Source organism: Schistocerca americana, chromosome X, assembly GCF_021461395.2.
Source record: "Schistocerca americana isolate TAMUIC-IGC-003095 chromosome X, iqSchAmer2.1, whole genome shotgun sequence".
Classification (NCBI taxonomy): domain Eukaryota; kingdom Metazoa; phylum Arthropoda; class Insecta; order Orthoptera; family Acrididae; genus Schistocerca; species Schistocerca americana.
Window position 1 is genome coordinate 847,719,283 of NC_060130.1, and position 26,887 is coordinate 847,746,169.

General features: G+C 39.7%; 1 protein-coding gene across 3 annotated transcripts in view; it reads right to left on the minus strand.

Annotated features, from left to right (window-relative positions):
* Positions 1-26,887, minus strand: part of LOC124556602 — a 290,905-nt gene that overhangs the window by 15,357 nt on the left and 248,661 nt on the right. For all 3 annotated transcript variants that reach the window (XM_047130568.1, XM_047130569.1, XM_047130570.1), the window contains exon 3: positions 15,852-16,001. In XM_047130568.1, the coding sequence (XP_046986524.1) occupies positions 15,852-16,001 (150 nt within the window). The remainder of the gene's footprint in view (positions 1-15,851; positions 16,002-26,887) is intronic.

The following is a 26,887-nucleotide window of genomic DNA, read 5'->3' on the forward strand; positions in this document are numbered from 1 at the left end:
GGCCTATGTACACTGCTGGTGGTCATGGAAGGAGCTGTAACGGCTGTACGATATGTGAATACCATCCTCTGATCAATAGTGCAAGCATATCAGCAGCATATTGGCGAGGCATTCGTCTTCATGGACACTCTGATCAATAGTGCAACCATATCAGCAGCATATTGACGAGGCATTCGTCTTCATGGACGACAGTTCTCATCCCCATCATGCACATCTTGTGAATGACTTCCTTCAGGATAATGACATCACTCAACTAGAGTGGCCAGTATGTTCTCCAGACATGAACCCTATCGAACATGCCTGGAATAGATTGAAGAGGGGTGTTTATGGACAACATGACCCACCAACCACTCTGAGGAATCTACGCCGAATTGCCATTGAGGAGTGGGACAATCTGGAACAACAGTGCCTTGATGAACATGTGGATAGTATGCCACAATGAATACAGGCATGGATCAATGCAAGAGGATGTGCTACTGGGTATTAGAGGTACCGTTGTGTACAGAAATCTGGAACACCACCTCTGAAGGTCTCGCTGTATGGTGGTACAACATTAAATGTGTGGTATTCATGAGCAATAAAAAGGGTGGAAATGATGTTATGTTCATCTCTTATCCAATTTTCTGTACAGGTTCTGGAACACTCGGAACAGAGGTGATGCAAACTTTTTTTGATGTCTGTGTATACAATATGTAGTAGATGTAGGTAGTATAAGTTCTGTTAGCAGAACTACCATAGACTCTAAAAATACAATGCACTGGTTTCTATTGTTATTATTATTATTCTTTATTGTACATGAGTCACAAAGCACCAAAGTTGGGTCTTATGGCTGTTTGATTTCTCTTAATGTTGTCTATAAAATCTATTAGTCACAGAATGTACTGCTTACTATTTGTCCATTTGCTCTGCTACATTAGAGAATTCTTTTCCCTTACCGAGCGAGGTGGTGCAGTGGTTAGCACACTGGACTCACATTCAGGAGGACAACGGTTCAATCCCACGCCCAGCCATTCTGATTTAGGTTTTCTGTGATTTCCCTAAATCACTCAAGGCAAATTCCATGATGCTTCCTTTTAAAGGGAATGGCTGACTTCCTTCCCCATCCTTCCCTAATCCAATGAGACCTATGACCTCGCTATCTGGTCTCCTCGCCCAAAACAACCCAACCTAACTCTTTTCCCTTTTTCAAAATTACAGTGAAAATCTTTAGTCCTGAGTCTTTATAAGTTTCTTTGCAATGCTTATATTAATTTGATGCCAGAGTATAGAGATCTGTTTTATAAACATATCCTGTACTTGAGAAAACACACTGGTTATTTGTGTCATGGATATGAATGTTGTCTCCAGTTTTGTGGGATCCTGTAATGCTGTCACAGTGGTCTTGAATATGATAAGGGAAAATTAAAAGTGTTATTTCCTTAAAACAGTTCACACATGATTAGTTTTCCTGTTTTCAATATAATCTGAACTGCATTATAATGTGAATATTTTTTAATTACTGTGATGGTATATTATGCCCATACTGTATAACCACATTGTGTAAATAGTTCAAACAGTCGATGATGATGCTTTTATTATAAATGTCTACATGCAGTGTCTTATTCTACATTACAATGCAAAGGAACATTGCATTATAATTCGGAATAATACAGGCACTGCAATATCGTACTTATCCATGAACACTTGGCAAGCGACTTTCACATGAAATGTCTCTCCTGGACAGGAATATACTTAATGGATGTACAAGTACAGGTTGTAGACATGTGGTTGATGACATATGGAAGTTTGAGTCTGGCTGTGGGTCATGCTCAGGTAATATAATAGTAAGGCACCTGCTCGCAATAAGTGGTAAATCCGAGTTTGAGCCCGATCCGGAACAAATATTCATTGTCATCATTCCATTATTCAGCTGATGGTTGTCCATATTCACAATTTCGAATATATTTCACATAAATGTCTATATGTACATTTAGATGTACCTATGAACTTCACAAGCCACTTTGTGATGTGTTGTGGAGTGTACTTTGTGTACCATCATCTCTCATCTTCCCCCTTCCATTCAAAAATGGCGTTTGGGAAGAATTGTTGTTGATAAACCTCCATAGGAGCTCTGATTTCTCTGATTTTTTCCACTGTGGTAATTTTGTCAGATGTAGGTGGGAGAAAGTGATATGTTATCCAACTCTTCTTAAAACTTACAGTCTCAGCATTTGAACAACAAACATCTCCTATAGAGTTCCTGCACTTATGAAACGGATGCAAGACAAAACATGTCACTCTTTTCTTTATATCCTTTTACTAAACCAATCACGTAAGGGTCCCTGACTGACAAGCAGTACTCAAGAATCAGTTGAACAAGTATTTTGTAATCCACATCTTTCACAATGAACTATATTTCCTTAAGATTCTCCCATTGAGTCTCAGCCTGGCCTCAACTTTTGCTACAATCAGTTAGATGTTATCATTTCACTTAGATCGCCCTTAGGTATTTTGCTGTTGCCAGTCATTTTTCACCTATAGCATACTAAAAAGGTAATGGATCTCTTTTCTTATTTATGTAATGCTCTCCCATGGATTAAACAGCCTGATACTATTCAAAATGCCCTTCTTTTACATACTTTCTATATCCTGTTGGTCCTATCTGTTATGGACCACACACACACTACACGATGGGTCACAAGAGTGTTTTCTCTGTCAGTGGATGGAGATCCAAGAATTTGTTTCTTACTTACCAAGTAATCCTCAATACAGTCTAAAATTTTGTTTGCTATGCCATATTATCATATTTTTGTTAAGAAGCATTGTTTTTGGAAGTTAAGAAATACTGCATCTACCTGATCGTCTCACTGCATGGCTTTCAGGATGTCACATGAGGAAAGCAAAAACCTGGGTTTTGTATAACTGATATTTTCAGAATTGATTTTAATTGGCATGGAGGAGATCATTCTGTTTGAGATGCCTCATTACATTTGACCTCAGAATATTCTATTAGATAGATATGACCTGTGCTTTCTTCCAACTACTGGGCACTTTTTTTGTTTGAGAGATTATGGTTAAAATAGCAGCTAAATGGGCAGCAAATTTTTTATAGAATCTGATTGCTGTTCCATCTCATGGATGAACAGAGCAAGCTGATTTTCAAAAGATCACCATTTGTGAAATCCTCATTTTTTTCATAGAGGTGTGTTTCGTTCTCCAAAAATATCACCAACAAGGAGTGTGTCTATCTGGGATCTCAGTTTTCAAAGTATGTATATAAAAAAGTAAGAAACCATAAATGTTGCATATCTGCAAAATTGGGAATTTTCCACCAGTGGTTTGTTTAAAAAAAAGTGTTCAATTGGTCAAATTTCAAAGTGGTCATAGTGACACGTGAATTTGTTTGCAAGTAGATATCACTGATAGCAACACAAAATTACATCATTTGATTCTAGGGTCAATAGTTTATTAAAGAAACAAAGAGTTGCTTCACCACTATAATTCAAATTACTGTAGGCAATTAGCTACACCTAAGTTATTTAAAGAAAACCATTTTTATTTGCCATCAACTGTATACATTATATTTATTCTAGACCAGGTTTTGTTATTTCAATCATCATCAACTGGAAGAAACATTGAATCAGTCGGCGGAGAAAAGAACTATGTCACTTTTTCTGGGTCAGTGGAATCGTCCGATTCCATCTGTCTCTTTTTGGTGTTGCAGTGTGATGCCATTATGGTTTATAAGCTGGTTGTGTTAGTAGAGGTCTTGTTGTGTTTGATGGTGCCCTCTGGTGATGTGAGTGTATGTGTTGAGTGAAATGTGTTGTATTGGGTTCATTTGAGCCTTTGTGTCGGATGTGTGAAGTTGCTGGCAGTGTTTATAGTTCAGTTTTATTTGTGTGTTTGGTGTTCTTGTTAGGTGTTATTGGTTTGCTGTTTGTGGTGCAGTAAGACCTTTAATTTATTTTGTGACTTCTGTTGTTAGTTATGGATGTGACAATGAAATATAAGTGCTATGCTGCAGTCGAAGATGGGGGAGGACATGTTGTCAGTTATTAAATTCCTCCAGTTATTTGGACTGATCACCGACATTGTGAAGTGGATTTAATGTGTTTTAATTTATGTACTGATGTTTGATTTTTGAGGTGATGTGGTTTGGTTTTAGTTTTGGTAGTTGTAGGTGTTGATTTTTTGGTAGCAATAGGTCAAGGAAGTGACCGATTTCAATTTTCATAGTTTTGGTTGTAGATATTGGTGTTTTGGTATCGTCAGCTGTGGTTGACCTACACAGGTCACGGGAAATGTCCTATTCCAATTTCCGTAGTTTTAGTTGTAGGTGTTGGTGTTTTGGTAACGTCAGCTATGGTTGACCTACACAGGTCAAGGGAAATGTCTTATTCCAATTTCTGTAGTTTTAGTTGTAGGTGTTGGCGTTTTGGTATCGTCAGCTGTGGTTGACCTACACAGGTCAAGGGAAATGTCCTATTCCAATTTCCGTAGTTTTGGTTGTAGGTGTTGGTGTTTTGCTACCGGCAGCTGTGGTTGACCTTTAGGTCAAGAGAAGTGTCCGATTCCTGTAGCTTTTTGTTGGTGTAGCGGAATGTTGTAATTTTTTTTCGTCGTTTTTTGTGTTTTGGGATCGTGGTGTGTTTTTTTTTTACTATTATATTTAGCATGTCCCCACACTAAAACCCACAATTTCCTGCGGTTGTCCCTTTAGTTTGATTGTATATTTGGAGGGAGATGTTATTGTCTTATTTATATGTATGTTCGTGTTTGTTGCCATGTGTATGTAGTGACATTACAGGCACAATATTGGAGACGCTTAAAATAGCCATTTCCGCTGTATTGATGACATCATGGGTCAAAGAAGATGGGTGAAATCGGACACTTCTATAATCCCCTTTTTCTTACTTTTCAGGAGAAACAAGAAACACTCTTATTGTCAAACTATTTGACAGACTGCACTGACATTTTCGACATTTGTTGCATGCTAATTATTCATACTATGAGTGAAAATAATATTCATCTATTCTAAAAAGCATCTTCTGAAAAAAATTAAAAATTTATACCATAGTTCCTTTCTACAGTCAACAAGGCAATTTAGCACTTTTCATGAGTACAACATATTCAAAATTACACATTTCTGGTCAAAAATTCAAATTTATTGATTAACTAATTGAAAATTATCTTCAACTGAACATGAAAACAACTACTTCTTAGAATTCAAAGTTCTGGATAGTTCGTAATTTATCATAGTGAGTTATCACTTGTAGTCGGCCGTTTCAATATCTCCCCATAAAAAATTTCAGCGTCTTCTCCATAGATTTTTTTTTTTTTTTTTTTTTTTTTTTTTTTTTTTTTTTTTTTTTTTTTTTTTTTTTTTTTTTTTTTTTTGTGGGGTTTAAGGGCGCACAACTACTGAGGTCATTAGCGCCCAACCATAGATGTACTTAACTAGTTTCTGAAAATCTCCAGTTTCCTTTTTATTGATTCTAGCCCTTTTTTTCATCACATACCGTACTGATTGCAACCCATTTTAAAACGAAGTGAGTTTAGTTTTTTTCCAGATTAAAGGAGTGGCTGACAGTTGTTAATGGAAGGGTAGGCAGTCACGACTCCCAGCTTGGGGCTTCGTTGCTTCATAACGAAATTCTTTGAACATTGCCACAGAAAAATTTTGTGTTTCTTGACAAGGCATCTTGAGATACGCTGTTTTCCCTAGACTATGCCGCTTTACTAGACTGGGCTTTTTTGTGTAAAGACGAGGCCACCATGTGTCAATGTCCATTATGTCTCCATATTCCTACCATAACGACTATCCCTACAGAGATACTGTTTGCTATGATTTCCACATACTCTGTAGGTGTAAATTCGGTCACATTTCCGTACTTGTCTCTTCAGGATTCCAAACACACCGTCACAAGGGAGAAACGAGTGAGCTCTTTCGGGAAATGAGTGATTGTTTTTAAATATTTCAGTGTCTCTCAATGCAAGGCACACCTTTACTACGGTATTATTTTTATTTTGACCAGGTGCTCTGTCTAAGAACAGGTGTACTTCTGTAACATTCTTCGGTACATAGTTTTCAGTGTAATGGTACAGGAATGAACAGATCTCATTCGCTCCTTTTTTCACTTCATCTTCATGATACAAGTACACTGTGGAACGCCTGGACTTTATATCATAAATGCAGAAACAGTTAACCCACAACTGACGTAAATAGGATGCGTCCTGCATACTGGTATGTTTGGCAGAGGTAAGTTATGTATGAAGTCTAAAGCTAGTCCAACAATGTCATCCCTGCCCATACATTCTCGCTCAGTTACTTTAACAGGGTGTATACGTGGACAAGGGAAAAAAATCCCGGATTTCCCGGTTAAAAATACTCTTTCTCCGGGATGACAGTATATTTTCCCTTATCAATCCTTTGAATGGTTATGGTTTTATACACAGGCGTACAATTTCTCGGCACTTTAGGAAATGAAAATCAGGGAAAAAGACACGTTTTGGAAATATCAAAGATGTTCAGCAACATGTACGCTGCGTATTTTCGTATTACGAAAGTATACATTGGAATTCCACCAAACAGTGCGTATCACTTTCCGAATCATTGAAATCGAGATTTCGATGCGCTTTTGTAAGCCGTTCGTAGCTCATGTCACGTGATCTCGCCAGCCGATGATAGCGGATATTCAGAGCATAGGATACGTGATGTAGTCAGCCAACAGCAACATCACTTGTTAAGTAGCACGAACACACAAACAGGGAAAGTTAATAATTTAAATTAATATACATAACGTTGCTACGAGAAAAGCAAAGCTTTAACATATAATGTTGGTCTCAAGCTGCAAGAGAAGCTAAGCTTTCGCATATACTGTTGATTTTTTTTTTTCGCGTGTTACACTTTAAGATATATCACACAAATGTGCCAGTAAAATTTTTAATAATGTCATAAATATCTGATCTTCAGGTTTCTAAATTCTTCTAAATGACTCGTCATCAAAGAGTTGATTTTTAGATCAGGGTCAAACGCTCTGTGATTTAATAAATTCATGGTACATTCTTGCACATTGTCCAACTTACGTAAGAGGATATTTACTTTGAAAGTAACACTTTTCAAACCACTATTCGCAATATTTTCCAGCGACCTGTTAGAAATAGGTTCGTTTCAGCAGTTGCCAGAGAGCGCAGATACCAAGCGACACCGTAGCCAGTATGTACGTACGTGTAAAATATTAAAAGATCATAGATTATTTCATAAAAGAAACAAGACATCAGAGGATACTCCAAGAGCATCTGAATTTCGTGAACCATACTAAAATGTGCACATTTAAACTGCATACTTAAAGTGCACATTCGTATGTCCACATTCCCAATGAAGGAGACCTCGACCCGATATTAAGCTTTTCAGTGTGGTTTTCGGGATGTAAATTTTCTTGGAGCACCATTACTGTATTATATCATGTTTGGTTCTTTATTATGGCATAATGCCATTCGTGCTAGAAAATGAAAACGTGCACTTGAAATGCAGCGAACAGTTGAAACTAGCCAGTACTGTGGAATTAAACATTTCGTTTCAAATACATTAACTGCCTCTGCGGAAAAGGTTAACGAAAGTCAAATTTCTTTAGCAAACAGACAAAAATAACTTCATTGTTCCGCAAGGCGATTAATGCTTGGCTGTAAGAAAGGTGAAAATAAAATATGAAACTAATGACATCATTCAGCCTTCCATAATTATGTGAATGTGTTTTAATGCACTTGATAGCTCCAGACCACAGAAATCCGTTTTGTTTTCATTTGACTTGAGGGTAAACGAAGGGGAAACAGCAAAATCACTAATGTAAACACGGGTCACGTGGATACTACCCACTATAACTCAGACTGCTCTGCGCATCAGCCACGGATCTACGACACTTGCGAACCGGGTCAATACTAAAAAAAATCGAACTTTCAAAATCTTTTAGCGCACATCTTTCTGAAAAGTATGAAACATAAAACATATGTATTCGAGGAAATGTAAGACATTATTTGGTCTTAAGTGTGCCAAAGTGCAGTGCCACGCCTCTTCATAAAGCATTTTTCTACCGCACGTCTAAGCTATATTCAGGACAGTGGAAGCTGAAATGTCCTTTGGTGCCTCTCCTGCTCCCAGTCGACCGGTTTTACAACCTGCCCCTCTTAAAAATATCTCGCAATTAATAGCGGATGGGATTATTTGTAATCAAGAGAACAAGAACTCTTCAGAATATCTGAACTGTTTATTGCCTATTAGTTAATAACTTGCTGTTTTGTGTGACATAAAATTAAATATAGGATATATAAAACCAATACTGACAAGAGATAAGCAAGAAATTACACATTTCTTCAAACCTTAGCTCCTAGCATTTTTTTTCTCTCTAATCTTGCTACAGCTTTACATGGTGTGCCTTCCTTTCTGCGAAAGAATCTATTACCTCATCATAGTTCTTCAAACGTTTTGCTACATGAAAAGTCGTTGTCTAATACTGAAAAAGGTATTAATACAAATAATACCCAAGACTGCTGTGGTTTCTCGATCTGATTACGTCTATTTTGTCACTGTCTGCTAGATAAAAAAAATAGGCCTTTCTAATATGGCAGAAATTTTATAACACAACAAATAAACGAGACTGTTTTGGCACAAATGGCCAATTTTATAACACGACAGAATCAAATGTCTATTAGGCCTACTACAAGCAAAAAGCTTTATGTTAGGAAATAGTTTCACATTTCATTCGTACGCACCCGCTTCTCAAACATGAGATCGAAAAGTAGCATTACGAAATTTTTTTATTCTTCCATAATTTGCGTGATATCCCCGTTTCTTCTCCTTCCTCGTTCTAACAAGCAATCTTGTCATCACCAATTCTGTAGCTATTGCTGCCACTGTAAAAATGTGTTCGCCGATCAACTTCACTAACCCTGCCAGAATGATAGGTTTAGTTATCCCGCGTTACTTGAGCGGCTGCTAGCCGCGACTGTACTACTGGTCCTTACAAGAATATGAATTTGGTGCCTCCTTTTCCCGGTAGCATCTAGCTGCTTGCTGCAACTGCTTGCACAGCCAACAGCCACATTCCTGTAGCCAGAAGCGGGAGAATCTACTACTCAAACATGGCTCAACTGCGCATGCGCCCGCACGTAACTGCTAAAACAAATCAAATGTAAACAGTTGCGACTTCACGCTTATTGGAGCCAATTTATTGTTATGAAGCAATGCATAGTCTTGCTAAGGCCTTGACACATTTTCAATTGGCAGACGCTTGCATGAGCACTGTGTGTCGTTGTTGTATATTGCGCATTTCCTTTGCAATTTAAGTTATTTTCGTTTTTTCTCTCGTTTATGTTTTATTGTTGAAGTATTATTCTGCAGTAGCGGGGTACAGTAATATCCTTTGTTAGAGTATCGGTTCTTACCAGTCAAAAAATTTAACTGAAAAAACAATGAAAAATTCCCGGAATTATAAAAATATCCCGGGTTTTCCCGGTTTTCTCCCGGATGAAAAAATTCCCGGGTTTTTCCCGGATCTCCCGGGTCTTATACGCCCTGTTTAATGAATTTATAAAATGTCCTGCTGCGTTGCTTGTGAATATCCAACTCAACTGTCAGCGATATGTGGACTTCTTAACTTAGCCTGAAGTTACTCACATTAGCCACGTACATAAATTTGGGGACGACCAAAAGAAAAATTGTAATTTTCACGAAAATGTTTCCTATAGAAGTCGTACTTCACGTTAACTTCTGGACACTTCGTAAGGAACATTTTGTACATTGTTTTCAGCTCCAAACGTGCATCTAGATATTTCATTTCCTTCCCAGCATAGTGAGTTTCTTTGAGGGGAAATATGTGATGTGGGTATCAAATTTATTACATTTTCTGAAATTTTAGTGGTGCATAGATTTGTTTCATGCATGTCCTTTGGAATTTGACTTTTAATTAGTAATTGACAAACTCGAAAAACGCGTTTCTGCATGAAAACTGAGAAACGCAAATTTGCAGACAGGTACTCTTCTATCACAATGGCATGGTGAACACAGAAATTTTGTTTCTTGATTCAAGCGATGTCACTAACAACTTTTTTTGGCCTTCTTTTCGTAATGTTACCTGCCACAATTAACCATTGTAGATAAATATCCTGACTGTTTTTCTTTATGTTTACATAGTTTAAAAGTATCTCGATGCGATCATCGTAACTGATATGTTCGAAACATTCCATTCAGAACCTGGAATTTAATCGGAAAGGTAGCATATGCTATGGAGTTTATATTACACTGAAGTTGTTAAATGGGTAAATGTCAGTAGTGGGGTACCTTACTTGCAATCAGCACCCACAGATTTTCCAGGAACTGCTTTCCCACTCTCGTCATTATATGGCAACCCTCATTGATTCTCTTCCTCTTGTGCTAATTTCCATTTTTCTTGCGTTTGGGAAACATTTCGAAAGATGGCATTCAATAACTTACAACAACATCATCAACGATAACCACTGCACACTGCGAAGTTGGCGCCAAGTTTGTGTTCTGTGATTCTTTCTGCGCCTGCGTGCTCCAAGCCAACGCCATCTAGTTTAAAGGTGGTGTAGTACAAGCTCAAAACAGTAAACAATCTGCTGGCGGCACGCGACATGTGGCGGAGACGCAAACTAAGTCATTGATTTGATTCCATTCTGGTCAGTACTGAACAAATCGATCTCGTGTTATTCTCACAGGAAGAAGTACGTAAACGTAGTTCATTTCATGACAGTGGGGTATCTTTCGATCTGCCTCATATGTTTATGTGACAAAGTTCCTTACTCCACTGACCGATTCAATTATAACACCTTATGGTTTAAAACGGAGTATTTCTTACAGAAGACATTTTCGTGTACATAAATACCGATGAGAAAAAGTGGAATATAAAGGCCCGCCCACACGCAACGATCTGTCTGCGCACATCACATCTGCGCAGACAGATCGTTGTGTGTGAACAGAAGATTTGCACCAACATGAGGTGTGTGCAAACCTGGAAGTTGGAGTTGGAGGTTTGAGCGAAACCTCTCAAATCTGTCGGTTCAAACCACATCTGCGCAGACAAGTTGGAGCGTGTGGACAGGTGATCGTCACAAATCTGGCGCGAAACAGCTGTTTTCTTTGCTCAGTCTGGTGTTTGCATTTGTGTGCACAGGGCATTAAAATGGCTGATACTCGTCAATGTTCTCGAGAGTTTGTAAGTGAATTCATTGAAATATACAGAAACCACCCATGTTTGTGGAAGATTAAAAGTAAAGAATATAGTGACCGAGACAAAAAGACAGCAGCATACAATGCTCTAATTGAAAAAATGCGGGCAGTTGGCGCCTCGGCAAACAGAGAAACAGTAATAAAAAAATAATTTCGTTGCGAACTGGCGAAATTATTTGCGGATGGATGTCGAAACTTATAATTATCTCTTAAAGCATGTAACCCCTCATATTATGAGAAAAATACTTGTATGAGAAGGGAAATTTCTCCTCATGAACGCCTGGCAGTAACATTAAGATTCCTAGCAACAGGAAGGAGCTACAATGATTTGGAATTTTCATCTGCAATATCAAAACAAGCATTGAGTGAAATAATACCCAACACATGTGAAGCTGTTTACGCTTTCCTGAAGGATGAGTTCATGAAGGCAAGTCAAGTAAATTAGTCTGTCAGCGAACTGTTTACCGAAAAGAGTTATCCAAAGTTCAGAAATCTAGAAGATCTGGTGTAGGAGTAGATCAAGTATACCAGCCAACGTTATGGTATTTTGATCTACTTGGCTTTCTTAGTGATCAAGAAACGCCAAGACCAAGCAGGAGTACAATTGAAGATGAAATTGGAGTGCCAATGTGCGAGGAAATGGAACACGAGGTTATGTAAAACAAAACAGGTTCGCCCTGCAACTCTCGCAGTAAATTTACGTGACAAAACTGCTTTCGCTTTAGCATTACTGTGGACCAGTTGCATTCCTTCATGTCTAAAGTCTTCCCGGACAGTGATGGCATCTGCCAGCAAGTTAACAGTCCATCTTATGAGACCAAGATCATGCCACAGTTTGTTTAAGGAGCATACTAGTGAATTGTAATTGATGTTTTGGTCACCAAATTTACCTGATTATAACCTGGTGGAACCCATCTATCTGGGGCACTACCGGGTGCGAAGTTTGTGCCCATAAACTTTGACCTGTGATTTATGAAACCTGAATGCCAGTGTATAGATATATAGTGCCCATACTTCTGGAAATCTACCATGGACTTCTTGAAATTATGCCATGTAGAACCACTGATGTATTGCGTTCCAGAGATGTGCCAACAAGCTGTTAAGCATGTGGTAATAATGTTTTGGCGTATCAGTATATGTTACTACTGATACATTTCTTGAAGCAGTATCAAAATGCAAGCAACTTAATTGCTGAAAATAGATAAGGTACAGACTGAAGTGAGATGATAAAGTTACATGTTTTAACTCCTCATCAGTTATCACCATTTATATTCATCACCAGATATGCATGGTTTGCATTGAAGCTTAAACTTAACATTATGCAAAAATTATCTTTTTAATCAGGTCTGTTTCACTGCAGAACAGACTGCAAAAATGTAATGTACAGTATACTTTTTTGTATTCTGTGCATGATGTAGAAAACCACCTGTTTTACCCATTCATGTGTTGGGTCCCACGGCATTAGCAATAACACAATATGTAACATTCCTGCTGTTGGATCCAACAACACCATATGATCATGATACTATCATATTGTTTTCTCTTGTGTGTAAAATGTTTCCTTATAGTGTAATAAAATATTGTGAATTGTACATTGTATTGACTTGATTTACACCTCGTGTTACATTCTGCTCAAGAGTCCGAGTTACTTGACACAGAGCTTCAGCAGCAGTCACCATATTTACACCAATGACTCAGTTCAATAGCAAAACACATAACTTGGTTTATTAAATTAACTATCACTCATAGAATAAAATATTTAGCACTGTTTTGTTCAGTTCAATTAAAAATGTAGCAGTACTTGAAGAAAAAAAAGTGTGATACTACAACCACTTTTAAATTTAAACAATTAAATGCATTTTGTTAATAACCTGTTGTAGCAAACAACTGCAATTTCAGATAAATGTTATCTTGTGTCTCACCTGTGTGTATTTCCTGTTTTCTTTTTTTCACATCATGAAAGCTGAGGTCACAGTACCTTGCCACTGCCATTCTGGTGTTTTGGCATCAGTCAAGGTGTCCTTTATGCTTTCTTTATTTCATTCTTCTTTATTTAAGATTTTGTCTGTTTGTTTTACATCCAGTGTAAGCTATTTTTCCATTGCCTTTTGTGTAACTCTGATTTTATTTACCAGTTTGTTTGTTATAGACTATTCCTGTGAACTATGTAAGTGGTAGAAATATTAAAGATTGTCATCTTTAAACAGGGACAGATTGCCTTCCATATAAAACCCTAAGCTTCTGTTCTTTTTCAAATGCTTTTTGTTCAGGCACCAATTTCCAGCTGCCAACATTAGTCTGAGGCATATAAACTGCTGTGTATATTCGCACAGGTAGCCTTCAGCTTGATCTCTGGCTTTTTTTGTCATTCATTTTGATTTTATGGGATCCATGCAAGGGCCAGCGCGTTTGTTTACTTTGTTAGTTTTTCTAAAATTTCCTGTAGGTCATCTGGCCAATCTGTAAACAGCGCAGTGTCATCTGAAAATTGTTTGCAATATGTTACTTTCCGTGTAATATTGATTCCTTTGCCCTCTCAGTCTGATGGTGTGGTAGTTGTTAACATCAGTTTTATTTTCTTCTCTTGTTTAGGAGGATCATTTGTGACAGGATGCACTGAGAAAGAAATATTTTTATTGTGAGAATCTTGTTATATAGTACTTTGAGGTTTTTAAATGTCCCAATGTCATCCATGTGCAGCAGCAGTCAGACATAACTCCAATTGGGCCAATTTCCTATTATCCCTGAAGTTCCTCGTGGGTTTTTAGATGGGGTTTGACTGTGGGTCTGTGTCTCATCACTGCAACACATTGCTCAGTTTCTGCACCGTGATCAAGTGAGGTGGTGCTGTAGTTAAGACACTAGTATTGCATCCTAAAGGAGAGGGAGTCCAATCCAGTTTTCTAATAATATCTCTACATTGCTGTGAATGGATGTTGGCATAGCGCCTTTGAGAAGGGCACAGCTAACTTAATTTCTAGTCCTTGTCCAATCTGAACTTTGCTTCATTTCTACACTCCTGGAAATTGAAATAAGAACACCGTGAATTCATTGTCCCAGGAAGGGGAAACTTTATTGAGACATTCCTGGGGTCAGATACATCACATGATCACACTGACAGAACCACAGGCACATAGACACAGGCAACAGAGCATGCACAATGTCGGCACTAGTACAGCGTATATCCACCTTTTGCAACAATGCAGGCTGCTATTCTCCCATGGAGACGATCGTAGAGATGCTGGATGTAGTCCTGTGGAACGGCTTGCCATGCCATTTCCACCTGGCGCCTCAGTTGGACCAGCGTTCGTGCTGGACGTGCAGACCGCGTGAGACGACGCTTCATCCAGTCCCAAACATGCTCAATGGGGGACAGATCCGGAGATCTTGCTGGCCAGGGTAGTTGACTTACAACTTCTAGAGCACGTTGGGTGGCACGGGATACATGCGGACGTGCATTGTCCTGTTGGAACAGCAAGTTCCCTTGCCGGTCTAGGAATGGTAGAACGATGGGTTCGATGACGGTTTGGATGTACCGTGCACTATTCAGTGTCCCCTCGACGATCACCAGTGGTGTACGGCCAGTGTAGGAGATCGCTCCCCACACCATGATGCCGGGTGTTGGCCCTGTGTGTCTCGGTCGTATGCAGTCCTGATTGTGGCGCTCACCTGCACGGCGCCAAACACGCATACGACCATCATTGGCACCAAGGCAGAAGCGACTCTCATCGCTGAAGACGACACGTCTCCATTCGTCCCTCCATTCACGCCTGTCGCGACACCACTGGAGGCGGGCTGCACAATGTTGGGGCGTGAGCAGAAGACGGCCTAACGGTGTGCGGGACCGTAGCCCAGCTTCATGGAGACGGTTGTGAATGGTCCTCGCCAATACCCCAGGAGCAACAGTGTCCCTAATTTGCTGGGAAGTGGCGGTGCGGTCCCCTACGGCACTGCGTAGGATCCTACGGTCTTGGCGTGCATCCGTGCGTCGCTGCGGTCCGGTCCCAGGTCGACGGGCACGTGCACCTTCCGCCGACCACTGGCGACAACATTGATGTACTGTGGAGACCTCACGCCCCACGTGTTGAGCAATTCGGCGGTACGTCCACCCGGCCTCCCGCATGCCCACTATACGCCCTCGCTCAAAGTCCGTCAACTGCACATACGGTTCACGTCCACGCTGTCGCGGCATGCTACCAGTGTTAAAAACTGCGATGGAGCTCCGTATGCCACAGCAAACTGGCTGACACTGACGGCGGCGGTGCACAAATGCTGCGCAGCTAGCGCCATTCGACGGCCAACACCGCGGTTCCTGGTGTGTCCGCTGTGCCGTGCGTGTGATCATTGCTTGTACAGCCCTCTGGCAGTGTCCGGAGCAAGTATGGTGGGTCTGACACACCGATGTCAATGTGTTCTTTTTTCCATTTCCAGGAGTGTAGTTACCCCAACAGTGTCAAGGCATTAAACTCTGTTCTTCTGTAATTTAGATTTAGCAATATCAATGATTCTAACAAATCGTAATCAAAATTTTGGTTTGAAGTTACAATACCAAATATAATAGGAATAACAATCATAAAGCAACCATAATTTTTGAAACAAGGTACCAACTTGTCACTATTCTTACCATTGCTGTCTCTCATGATAACAGTCTCACATCCTGCATCACATTCATCTGTTCTTGTACGCTGTGGATTGAAATTGTCTGTTGTACATGTATCATTGTCATAATCTCTTGGATTCCAGCTGCAAATGTAGCACTTCACAGCACTAGCCACTGAAAAAATTAGAAGTTTTGGTAACAGTTAAAATCTGAAGGCCTGATCCAGTGAGTACGTAAAGTATTTTTTTAAATACAAAATTTCTTTCTCAGATTGTGGATGATCATATTTAAAGTTAAGCTTTAATAGTTAGGAATTTTACAATTACAAAAATTTCTGGGCTATTTCGTCATGGCAAAGAGGATTATTTTTTTAAAAAAGCAAATTCCATTATCAGCTATTGGGTTTGCAAGCTAAAGTGTTACAGAGATTACAAAAATCATTATGTCACTGAAAACCAATAACTGTTCTGGCTACAGTGTTGGTGTTTCAACCAGAGTACTAAAACCTCTTTCCAACTACTTGATAACACTGTCCGCTCCGCTACCCTGCCCCTTCCCCCCGCCCCTTACCCCCGCCCCTTCCCCCCCCCCCCCCCCCCCCCCCATATTTGTGCTACCTTTATAGTCAGTTAATGAGACGCTGGCCGGTGTGGCCGAGCGGTTCTAGGCGCTTCAGTCTGGAATCGCGCGACCGCTACGGTCGCAGGTTCAAATCCTGCCTCGGGCATGGATGTGAGTGATGTCCTTAGGTTAGTTAGGTTTAAGTAGTTCTAATTTCTAGGGGACTGATGACCTCAGATGTTAAGTCCCATAGTGCACAGAGCCAAGTTAATGAGACATGGAGTGCTTCCTGAAAGACTGAAATATACAATAGTAATACCTAATTTATGAATTTGGAGATTAAAAAGTCATCTTTAGTAATAGATCCATCTCCGTCCTCATCATATTTTCAACATTTTTTTGGTAAGGTAGGTTATAACAGAAGACTGAACAACTTTTCTGATAGTAGCCTTTTACAAAATACTCAGTTTGGTTTCCATAAAGGATTCTCTATAGATATAGTAGTATATGATCTCATTAACTCAGTTCTGGTAGAATTGAACAAGAAAAATTATGTCGTTGGCATTTTCTGTATCTAGCACCATCAATGGTTGTGCAGAACAGCCTTGCAGCTTGTTTGCTGCCAAAAGTAAGAAAATATATGTCAACATTCAAATAGCATGCAAAACTTCTACAGGTACCTTGAGTTTCTTACACTCGTGTGCCAATATATTTACTGATTACTATAATTTTGGTTAGTGTTTAGGATGAATTGTGAAATTCTCAGCCACAATATTGGAAGCAAAAATAATACCCATACAGCCATGCAGCCTTGATTAGGACTCTGAATAGACTGGTGCAAAAGTCTTTAACAAGTTGCCCATCCAAATTGGGCTATAAACTGAAAAATCCAAGATATTCAAAAGTAAAGGAAAGATTACTTTACTGGAACTCCTTTTATAATTTGTCAGAATATTTTGGATGCTAGGATGTAAATTCTTCTTAACAAAATGTTTCAGTGTAAACAAATTTTAAGTTTTCCATTATATAGATATCTGATAGTATTTTCTCAAACCAGCATAGTTATATAAACATTTAGTGTGAAGCAATAATAAAAACATTATGTGGAGAAGTTTTCTTCAGAATATCTGTTTTTCTACTTATGATATAATATCCTGATTTATAATGTATTAAAAAGTAATAAAAATGTGAACTGATTACCATTAGTTGCAGTTGGTTGCCAGATTACTATACAGGAGCAGCCCCTGATATTTGCTTCTGCCTATTAATATATAGCTTAATGTGTTACACATTCCTGAAGACTCTTGTACATGTTAATATTTACGAAACACAGTATATGAATTAATGATAAACCTAACATTTTGTTCCCATCTGCAGCAGATTATGTAGCTTGTGCTGTATCTCCTGCTGACAGAGCCACAAACTGTACACTTGATCACCACAGGTTGCTGCAGTTCTGGCCCATTAATGACACTTCCTCTGGAACTCAGATGAAAATAATCTGCAGCAACACACAAATACTATGAGTTGTTAACAACTGAACCTCCAGCAGCTGCCATGGTACCAAGTGGTGTCAGCCTCACTGTCAGAGACACAAGCACCACTGCAAACGGTACTGCCATCACAGCAGTGCCTCGATTCTGTGAGTCGTGTGCCTCTGTCAGTATCCTTCTACGAGATGAGGGTTTAGGTAACTGTCCAACTGCTCTGCAGTCAGTTCACACTCCGGGCTTCACACTGACTGCACCTAGCAGTTCCTCAATCAGAGTTCTTTCAGCATGTTCTATGTTCTGCACTCTCTGCTATCCATGCCTAGCAAGTCACGAATCAGAGTCCACCATAGCTAACCACTTCACAGCATTTTGTCTGCAGGCTCATTGCCTTGTGAGGTGCTATTGCTGTGGACTTCATCCACATATTAACATCCCTGTGTAATGTTAAAGATTACCTCCTAGGAGACTCCAGGACAATGCTAATGCCAACTCAAATTCCAGGAAACTGTTATTGTATTTTGTTTATTAGACTCCATGAAGTTCCATTGTTATTGTCTACCTAGGCACATTAATCATAGTGTGTTGGTGCCCTCAGTCATGAACACTACAATGATGACAAGGATCACCATCTGCTCCCTTCTTGTCTCACTACAATGGCAACAAGGATCACTGTTTGCTCCCTCATTGTCCTACTACAGTGGTGATTCAGATCATAGTCTGCTTCCTACTAGTCCCACTGCAATGATGATGAGAATCAATGTTTGCAACCTCCTAGTTCCTACAATGGTGACAAGGATCAAAGTTTGCAACATTTAGTCACACTCACCAGCACCGAGGATCGAAGATTCAATGTTCTTGTCCCCACTACCATAGTGAGGAGAATACTTGACTTAGGGATGATGTCCCCTCAGTTTTGTGCTTTCCCAGAGTAGCCTTCCATACCGAGGCACTACTTCAGACCATTGCTGATAATTTTCGCTGCTTATGTGTGCGCTCAGTGCCAACTGTCTCTCTTAATCTTTCTCCTCGCTTATTTTGGTGCTCATCCCTGTCACATTCTTCTGTTCCATAACCAAGGTACAAACCATCCTACCTGTCGTATATCCACTTTCGGGACCAATTCAATGCTTACTCTGACAATTTTTGTGCTCCAATGCACACTCCATATTCTGTAGCGTCTTCCTGGACACCCTTCTGTTCTCTTTGCCTCATTCCCAGTGCTCATCCACACATTACATATTCTGTGGCATCCTCTATGCCACATTTCAACACCTTACACATTTCATGGTATTCTCCATGCCACTCCTTGACACCTTCCAGGCCTTCATTTTTTATCTACATACTGAAAGCTATCAGGACTCCCACTACCTTACAGCCTTTCCCCAGCCTGTGGCACATAATCTTTTCATGTTCCCATTAACCATCCTGTTCCTCCAGTGGCACCTTTTCATGCCACCATCACTTTCCAGAGCGACCTCACAGGAGCCGTCAGCACTGCTGCAGGCACCATTGCTTTCAGTGGCATCGTCATGTCCAATGGCATCATCGCTTCTGGCATCACATTGCAGACTCGACATGCTTCTGGTCTGGCTTTCACGGGCCATCCTTCCCTGCTTAAACTTGCCCACAACCCAGCCCTGTCAGGTCCCTTCTGCACCTTCTGAGGGTTCTCACACACTTCTCCTATTATCCGCCAGGAAGGCCACACACCTTATGCTTTGCACTGGTTTTAGATGAGCAACATAACAAAATACAGTATTCTTCTTCTCAGAGGTCACAGGCCCTGTAGACCATGCACTGCATCAACGATCTGCTTCCACCGCCTTCTATCTCTCACAGTCTCTCTCCACCCTGCGGAAATTCCTAATGCTGCGATGCCATTTTCTGTCATCTTTCCAACTTGTACGAGGTCATCCCAATGGTCTTGTTGTCTGGAGAGTTCCTTCAAATGCTTTCTTGGTGACTCTGTTGTTTTCCATTCTAGCCACATGTCCAGCCCATTGCAGTCTCCTACTTTTTAATTTCTGATTGATAGTGGGTTGCTTCATTAACTGATAAATTTCATTGTTCTTTTGAATTCTCCAAATGCCATTCTCCAACACAGGTCCCCAGATTTTTCTCATTACTTTTCTTTTGAACACATTCAGCTTTTCTCTTTCATTCTTTGTAAGCGTCCAGCGTTCTGAACCATACAGTACTATAGGTCAGATGACAGTGTTGTATATCTTCATATTTGTGGCAATTGACAAAGCTTTACTTTTGAGTGGGTTGCTTAGTGAGTACAGACATCTTGAGCCTGAGACTATTATTTCATTTATATCCATTGTTATGATATTTTTACTGTTTAAATGTGATCCAAGGTATTTAAAATGAAGAACTTTTCTGAATTTAGAATGTTGGTCAACTTAAAAGCAAGGATTTGGGTCTATGACTCGACCTATTTCTATATATTCTGTTTTCTCTTGGTTAATCAAAAACCCCATTTTGCTGGCACTATGCCTGAGAGACCTGTACATGTCTTTCAGTTCTTCAGTTTCACTCAGCAACACTATATCATCTGCTTAAGCCAGGAGTTTTACTTCACCGTGTTCGAATTGGAGACCATTGTATAGATGTAAATTACTCTCTCAAACCACTTTCTCTAGTGCAAGGTTGAAGAGGACGCATGAAAGAGCATCTCCTTGTCATAAGCCTGTTTTCATTGGAAAGGTGGGGGATATGGATCGTCTGAACTTTACTGCTGCCCGAGAGCCATCCATGCACAGTTGTATCATCCTAATGATTTTACTGGTTATACTAAATTCTCGTAATGTGTTATAGAGGCTACTTCTGTGGATGCTGTCATAGGCTCACTGGAAGTCAATGAAGAGACAGTGGATGTTTTTGTTAAATTCCCAGTATTTCTCAAAGATCTGTTGTATAGTAAACAAATTATCAGTTGTGGAACGGTTCGTTCGAAATCCAGCCGGGTAGTCTTGAATAATGTTTTCTGCATAAGGTTGAAGTTTTTCCAGAATGATCATTGACAGGATTTTGTATGTTATGTTCAGCAGACTGATTCCTCTATAATTTCCACACTCCATTCTGTTTCCTTTCTCATGTATGGGACAAATTATTGCAGTTTTCCAATCTTCAGGCAGTGTTTCAGTTTTCCATATCATTGTGAAAAGGTTATAAACTTCTTTGTGTAGTTTGCTTCTACCCTCATTTAACATCTCTGCTGATATCTGGTCCTCGCCTGTTGCCTTGTTGTTTTTTGGCTTTTGAATGGTTTGGATCACTTCCTGTTCTGTGATTCTACATTTGTCATTATTAATGCTGTCACTCTCAGACATTGTGTAATTGAAGGTTATATGCTGATCACTGCAATTTAACATTTCTGAGAAATACTCTTTCCATCTTTCTAGGATATCTTCCAGCTATGTTAGCATATTTTGATTTTTATCTTTTATGAATAGGTTTTCACTTTGATAACCACTCTTACTTTTCTTTGAATACTGAAAAAACTTCCTTGAGTTTCCATTCCTGCTTTCCACTTCTATAGATTCTAGGACTCTGGTTAGACATTTCCTCCTTAGCTTCTTGCAATGCCGTAAATCACTTATTTATGTCAGTCGCATAGTTTTCTTTAACAGACAGTTCCTTCAGTAGTTTGATGTCTAAATTAGGTTTTGGTATGGCTTTTGGTTGTAACAATTGAACAAAATAAAATATGCCTTCCAATAATCTCTGTTCTTTGCGAACCTGCTTGGTCGCTTGTTCAGGTCTCCTCACACCAGTGGCACCAGGTGCAGTCACAAGGTCTTCTTGTGACATAAGGGTTGGAGCTGTTCCTCATCTGGACACTCTACTCAGGCCAACTGCAAGACTTCCCTAGCCCTTCAGTTGCACACTTCTGGTAATTTCGATGCAAACCTGGATCACACAAGGTCTTGCCTCTGGCAGCCAAATCGACCTTCCACCATTATGACCTCATGTCTCCATTGCCCCATCGAGTAGCCAGCTCCACCTAATAACAAAATGAGACTGCATGTCTCTCTTTTTCAGGTTTGCTCCTGCCAGTGCTCATCTGAGCCAGATTCATGTGTCATGATCACATTTAAGCCACTTGCCTTCAGCCAACAATCCCCGGGTCCATGCCTCCCAACACAGCCACCCACCATACAGTCGTGTACTGCAGGTTGCCACAGCTCTGGCTCATGAATGACACTTCCTCTGGAGCTCAGACAAAAACAGTCCACAACCACAACAAATATGCTGGGTAGTTTACAAACAAACTCCAATAGTCACCACTGTACCATGTGGCACCAGCCTTTCCACCAGAGGCAGAAACATTACTGCAAACAGTGCTGCAATTGCAGCTCTACCTTGATTCTGTGGGTCTGTCAATATCCTTCTACTGTATGAGTATTTAGGTCACTACCTGACCACTCTGCAATCAGTTCACACTGTTTGCCTTATGCCTAGTGGTTTCTGAATTGGAGTTGTTTCTCCAGGAGGATTCTATGCTCTAGGCTCTACGCCAGCTGTTCCAAGCAGTCCGTCAATCAAAGCTCTTCCACTGAGTGCCCTGTACACTCTACACTGCCAGCGCCTAGCAGTCCACCGGTTGGAGTCTACTTCAGCTTATCACTTTGTGGGATTTCATCTCTGACTCGTCTTCAAGCTCGTCTCATGGGGCACTATCACTATGGACTTCATCCACACTCGAACATCCTCTGGCAATGTCAGTGAGTACCCACTAGGACACTCCAGAGCATTATCAGTGCTTACTTAGTAGGACATTACAGTGCTTCAGTGATTAACTATCAGACCTAATCGAGTAGTGCCAACTCACTCTCCAGGAAACTGTTACTGTCAACTGGAGTGACTACACAAATTTTGCACATTTTGTTATTTTCATGGTATTTCTGACCTTGTCTCACAACTGCCAATTTTTTACCAGAGTCATCAGTGAGGTCAGTGGCATCATAGTTATCTATACTTTTTGGTGGAACACTTGCCAGTATAATTTTGAGGTTATTAAAGTAGGCAATAATATCATTTCTGCCCACTTCGGCATGGCATCTTTTGATGTTTGAGCAGATCCATTTCTGTAGACGAGTCTTGCTTCTTTTTACAAATAGCCAAACCCAGTCCTCTCCCCATAAATATTTTTGAATCTAACCTCTCTGTGTCCATCCTTTTTCTTCAGTCAAATTTAAAAGACACTGACTGGCAACCATTTGAACTTGTTTTCTTTTAACTTTACTCAAAATTGTTTTCATGAGGATGCCAAACTTTTCCCTCTGCATTTCAAAGTGGTCTTAAATGCTCTCCTTAAATTCTCCATAGTATAGCTGCAATATTTTGTTGCCCCATGGACTCCTTTCACAAACTCTCAGCATTTTGAAATCTCAAATATAGAAAAAGAACATGAAATAAATCTTGTGTAAAGTAAGCCTGCTAGTTGTCCACTTTTTTTTAATGGTTCATGATTATAATCAGTCAAAGAGATTTTATGAAAAATTCATGATAGTTTATTTAGTATAACTAAAAACTAGACCTACTTAACAAATTATATACATCATAAATTTCTTACCTTCTCATTGTAATACAGAAGTACACAGTGATTTTTCAAATATGAAATCTTAACTGCTTCTTTGCAGCATACCACAGTCAGTGCCTCAGGGTTGCCAAATTAAAAAGTTATGTTATTTTTATACATCGATATATACTATCGATTGCATAACTACCAACATTACACTAATTTAATTTTTAGCATTGGAAAATATTGAATTCAACAAGGTACTTTGTTGAAGTTACACTTCTAGTGCAAATTCCCTCAAGTTGATGGTACTGTATTTTGTTTATTAGACTCAATAAAATTCCATTTTATTGGCTACCTGGGCACATCAACCATAGTGTGTTGTTTGCCTCAGTCATAAATACTACAACTTGAATGTGTAAGTTTTCAAGGAAGTAAATAGTAGCGTGGGACACAATGTGTGTGGAAAAACCGTAACACACAGACTGTCAGCAACATCAGGATTTAAATCACCATCCACAGCAGAGAAAGAACAATATGTGAACTGGAGTTACTTGGAGAAAAAGTGAAATACCTTACTACTGTGTTGTTAAGAAATCAGCACTGGTCCTCAGCTGTACAAACAATGTTATAACCATCATAGAGAGGCCAGAGTAGTGTACAACCACCAACAAAACCAAGGGTATTTTTATCCCTCATTAAAAATGTCAGTCACCGTGTAGGAAAGATCTTGGGAAACTGACATATCAGTGTAGTACAGATACCCACAAATTAAATACAGGAATGTTTAAGGTAAGCAAAGGATGCTCACCAACCACTAGAAAAAGCAGTGGTATACAAAAATCATGAATTGTGTGCAGGTGTACTATAAAGAGAACAGTGACAAAGCAAATGGAAGAGGATAGGGGTAACTATAGAGCAGAAGAAAAGAGTAGGTGAACTGTAGCTTGAGAAATTTTGCAGTTAGGAAACCATTGGTTTCGATTTATTACATTCAGGCACTGCCAGCCAAGAGAGTGTCGGTACTATGATATGCTGTAGAGAGAGGCACTAGAGTCTACCAAACACAACGATAATTTCAGTCAATAAGATAAAAGTGTTAAGCTTAATGGTATATGGCTTCCAATACTGAAGAGGAGGGAGACCAGTCTCCTTTCGCATGGCAATAGTGATGGTATATGAGAGCAGACAACAACAGCCAATGGTATTCACATTTAAAAGAAAACATGTGACATCATGCCTTGGCACAAATATCCTTTGCTATAAAATTTCACTAGATCCAGCAGAGAGCTGGTGGACACAGTGAATTATAGAAGCCACAACCCCCCTCCGCCCATAATCCTCCTCCACCTAAGAAGTCCTCTGCAGATGGGGAAAAGTGTATGTTTCAGGAAAATCCATTTGGTTGCTGCATAATAGCCACAAGAATTAGAATAATCGTAGCTGATATGCTGCTGGGCACTACTTAACTGTATATTAAAAAGAGTCAGTAATTAATGAAAACACTATTGAAAGATTTGGATAATAATAATTAGCATATCCTTAAACTTATTATATTACAAATGTGAAGGTGATAACAGCAGTACATTCAAAAATTATAAAATGCAGTAATATTAAAAATTATCTGTTATTTTCATAATGCTATGTTTTCACCAGAATAAATGCATGATCTTACTTATAGGAAAGCAGAAACTTTCAACATTAACATGTGATTTATATGTCATCTGGTGGTAAATAAATGTACATCTACTTGATTACTCTGGAATTCACACTTAAGTGTTTGCCAGAAGGTTCACAGAACAACTTTCAGACTATTTCTCTACTGTCCCATTCTGTCATTTCTCCCTATGTGGGTGGGAGACAACAAAATAGTTTGGCAGTCATAGGAGCAAGTTGATGACTGAAATTTTATGGAAAGTAATCACAATTAAAAAGCCTTTGTTATTACTATTAACCACCCCTCTCACTTATCATATCCTTAACATCCCCTCCGCTACTTTGCAATAATAAAAAAGAGCTGCCATTCTTAGAACTGTTTTGATATTCACTATCAATCCTATATGGCCAGGCTCCCATACTGTGTAAAAATATTCCAAGGAGTATGGGCAAGCATAGTGTAAGCTGTATCTTTAGTAGATTTATTGCACCTTCTAAGTGTTCTGCCAATAAACCTCAATCTTTGGTTTTCATCCCCTCCCCCAAAAATTTCCTATATAATGATACCAATTTAAGTTGTTCATAACAATAATCCTTTGGTATTTAGTTGAATCGACACCCTTCAAATCTGCGTGATTCATGCAACCAAAATTTAAAGGAATCTTTTGGTATTCATGTGGTGGACCTAATATTTTTTGTTTAGGATCAATTGCCACTTTTTTTACCTTGCAGATATCTTGCCTACACTATTTTGAAATATATTTTGATCTTTTGATGATGTTAATAGATGGTAAAAGATATCATCATCTGATAAGAATCTACACTACTGGCCATTAAAATTGCTACACCACAAAGATGATGTGCTACAGACGCGAAATTTAACTGACAGGAAGAAGATGCTGTGATATGCTAATGATTAGCTTTTCAGAGCATTCACACAAGGTTCACACCGGTGCCAACACCTACAATGTGCTGACATGAGGAAAGTTTCCAACCGATTTCTCATACACAAACAGCAGTTGACTGGCGTTGCCTGGTGAAACGTTGTTGTGATGCCTCGTGTAAGGAGGAGAAATGCGTACCTTCACGTTTACGACTTTGATAAAGATCGGATTGTAGCCTATCGCAATTGCGGTTTATCGTATCGCGACATTGCTGCTAGCGTTGGTCGAGATCCAATGACTGTTGGCAGAATATGGAATCGGTGGGTTCAGGAGGGTAATACGGAACGCCGTGCTGGATCCCAACGGCCTCGTATCACTAGCAGTCGAGATGACAGGCATCTTATCCGCTTGGCTGTAGTGGATCATGCAGCCATGTCTTGATCCCTGAGTCAACAGATGGGGACGTTTGCAAGACAACAACCATCTGCATGAACAGTTCGATGACATTTGCAGCAGCATGGACTGTCAGCTCGGAGACCATGGTTGTGGTTACCCTTGACGCTGCATCACAGACAGGAGCCCCTGCTATGGTGTACTCAATGACGAACCTGGGTGCACGAATGGCAAAGCGTCATTTTTTCGGATGAATCCAGGTTCTGTTTACAGCATCATGATGGTCGCATCAGTATTTGGCGACTTCGCGGTGAACGCATATTGGAAGCATGTATTCGTCATCGCCATACTGGTGCATCACCCGGCGTGATGGTATGGGGCACCATTGGTTACACATCTCGGTCACCTCTTGTTCGCATTGACGACACTATGAACAGTGGACTTTACATTTCAGATGTGTTACGACCCGTGGCTCTACCCTTCATTCGATCCCTGCGAAACCCTAAATTTCAGCAGGATAATGCCAGACCGCATGTTGCAGGTCCT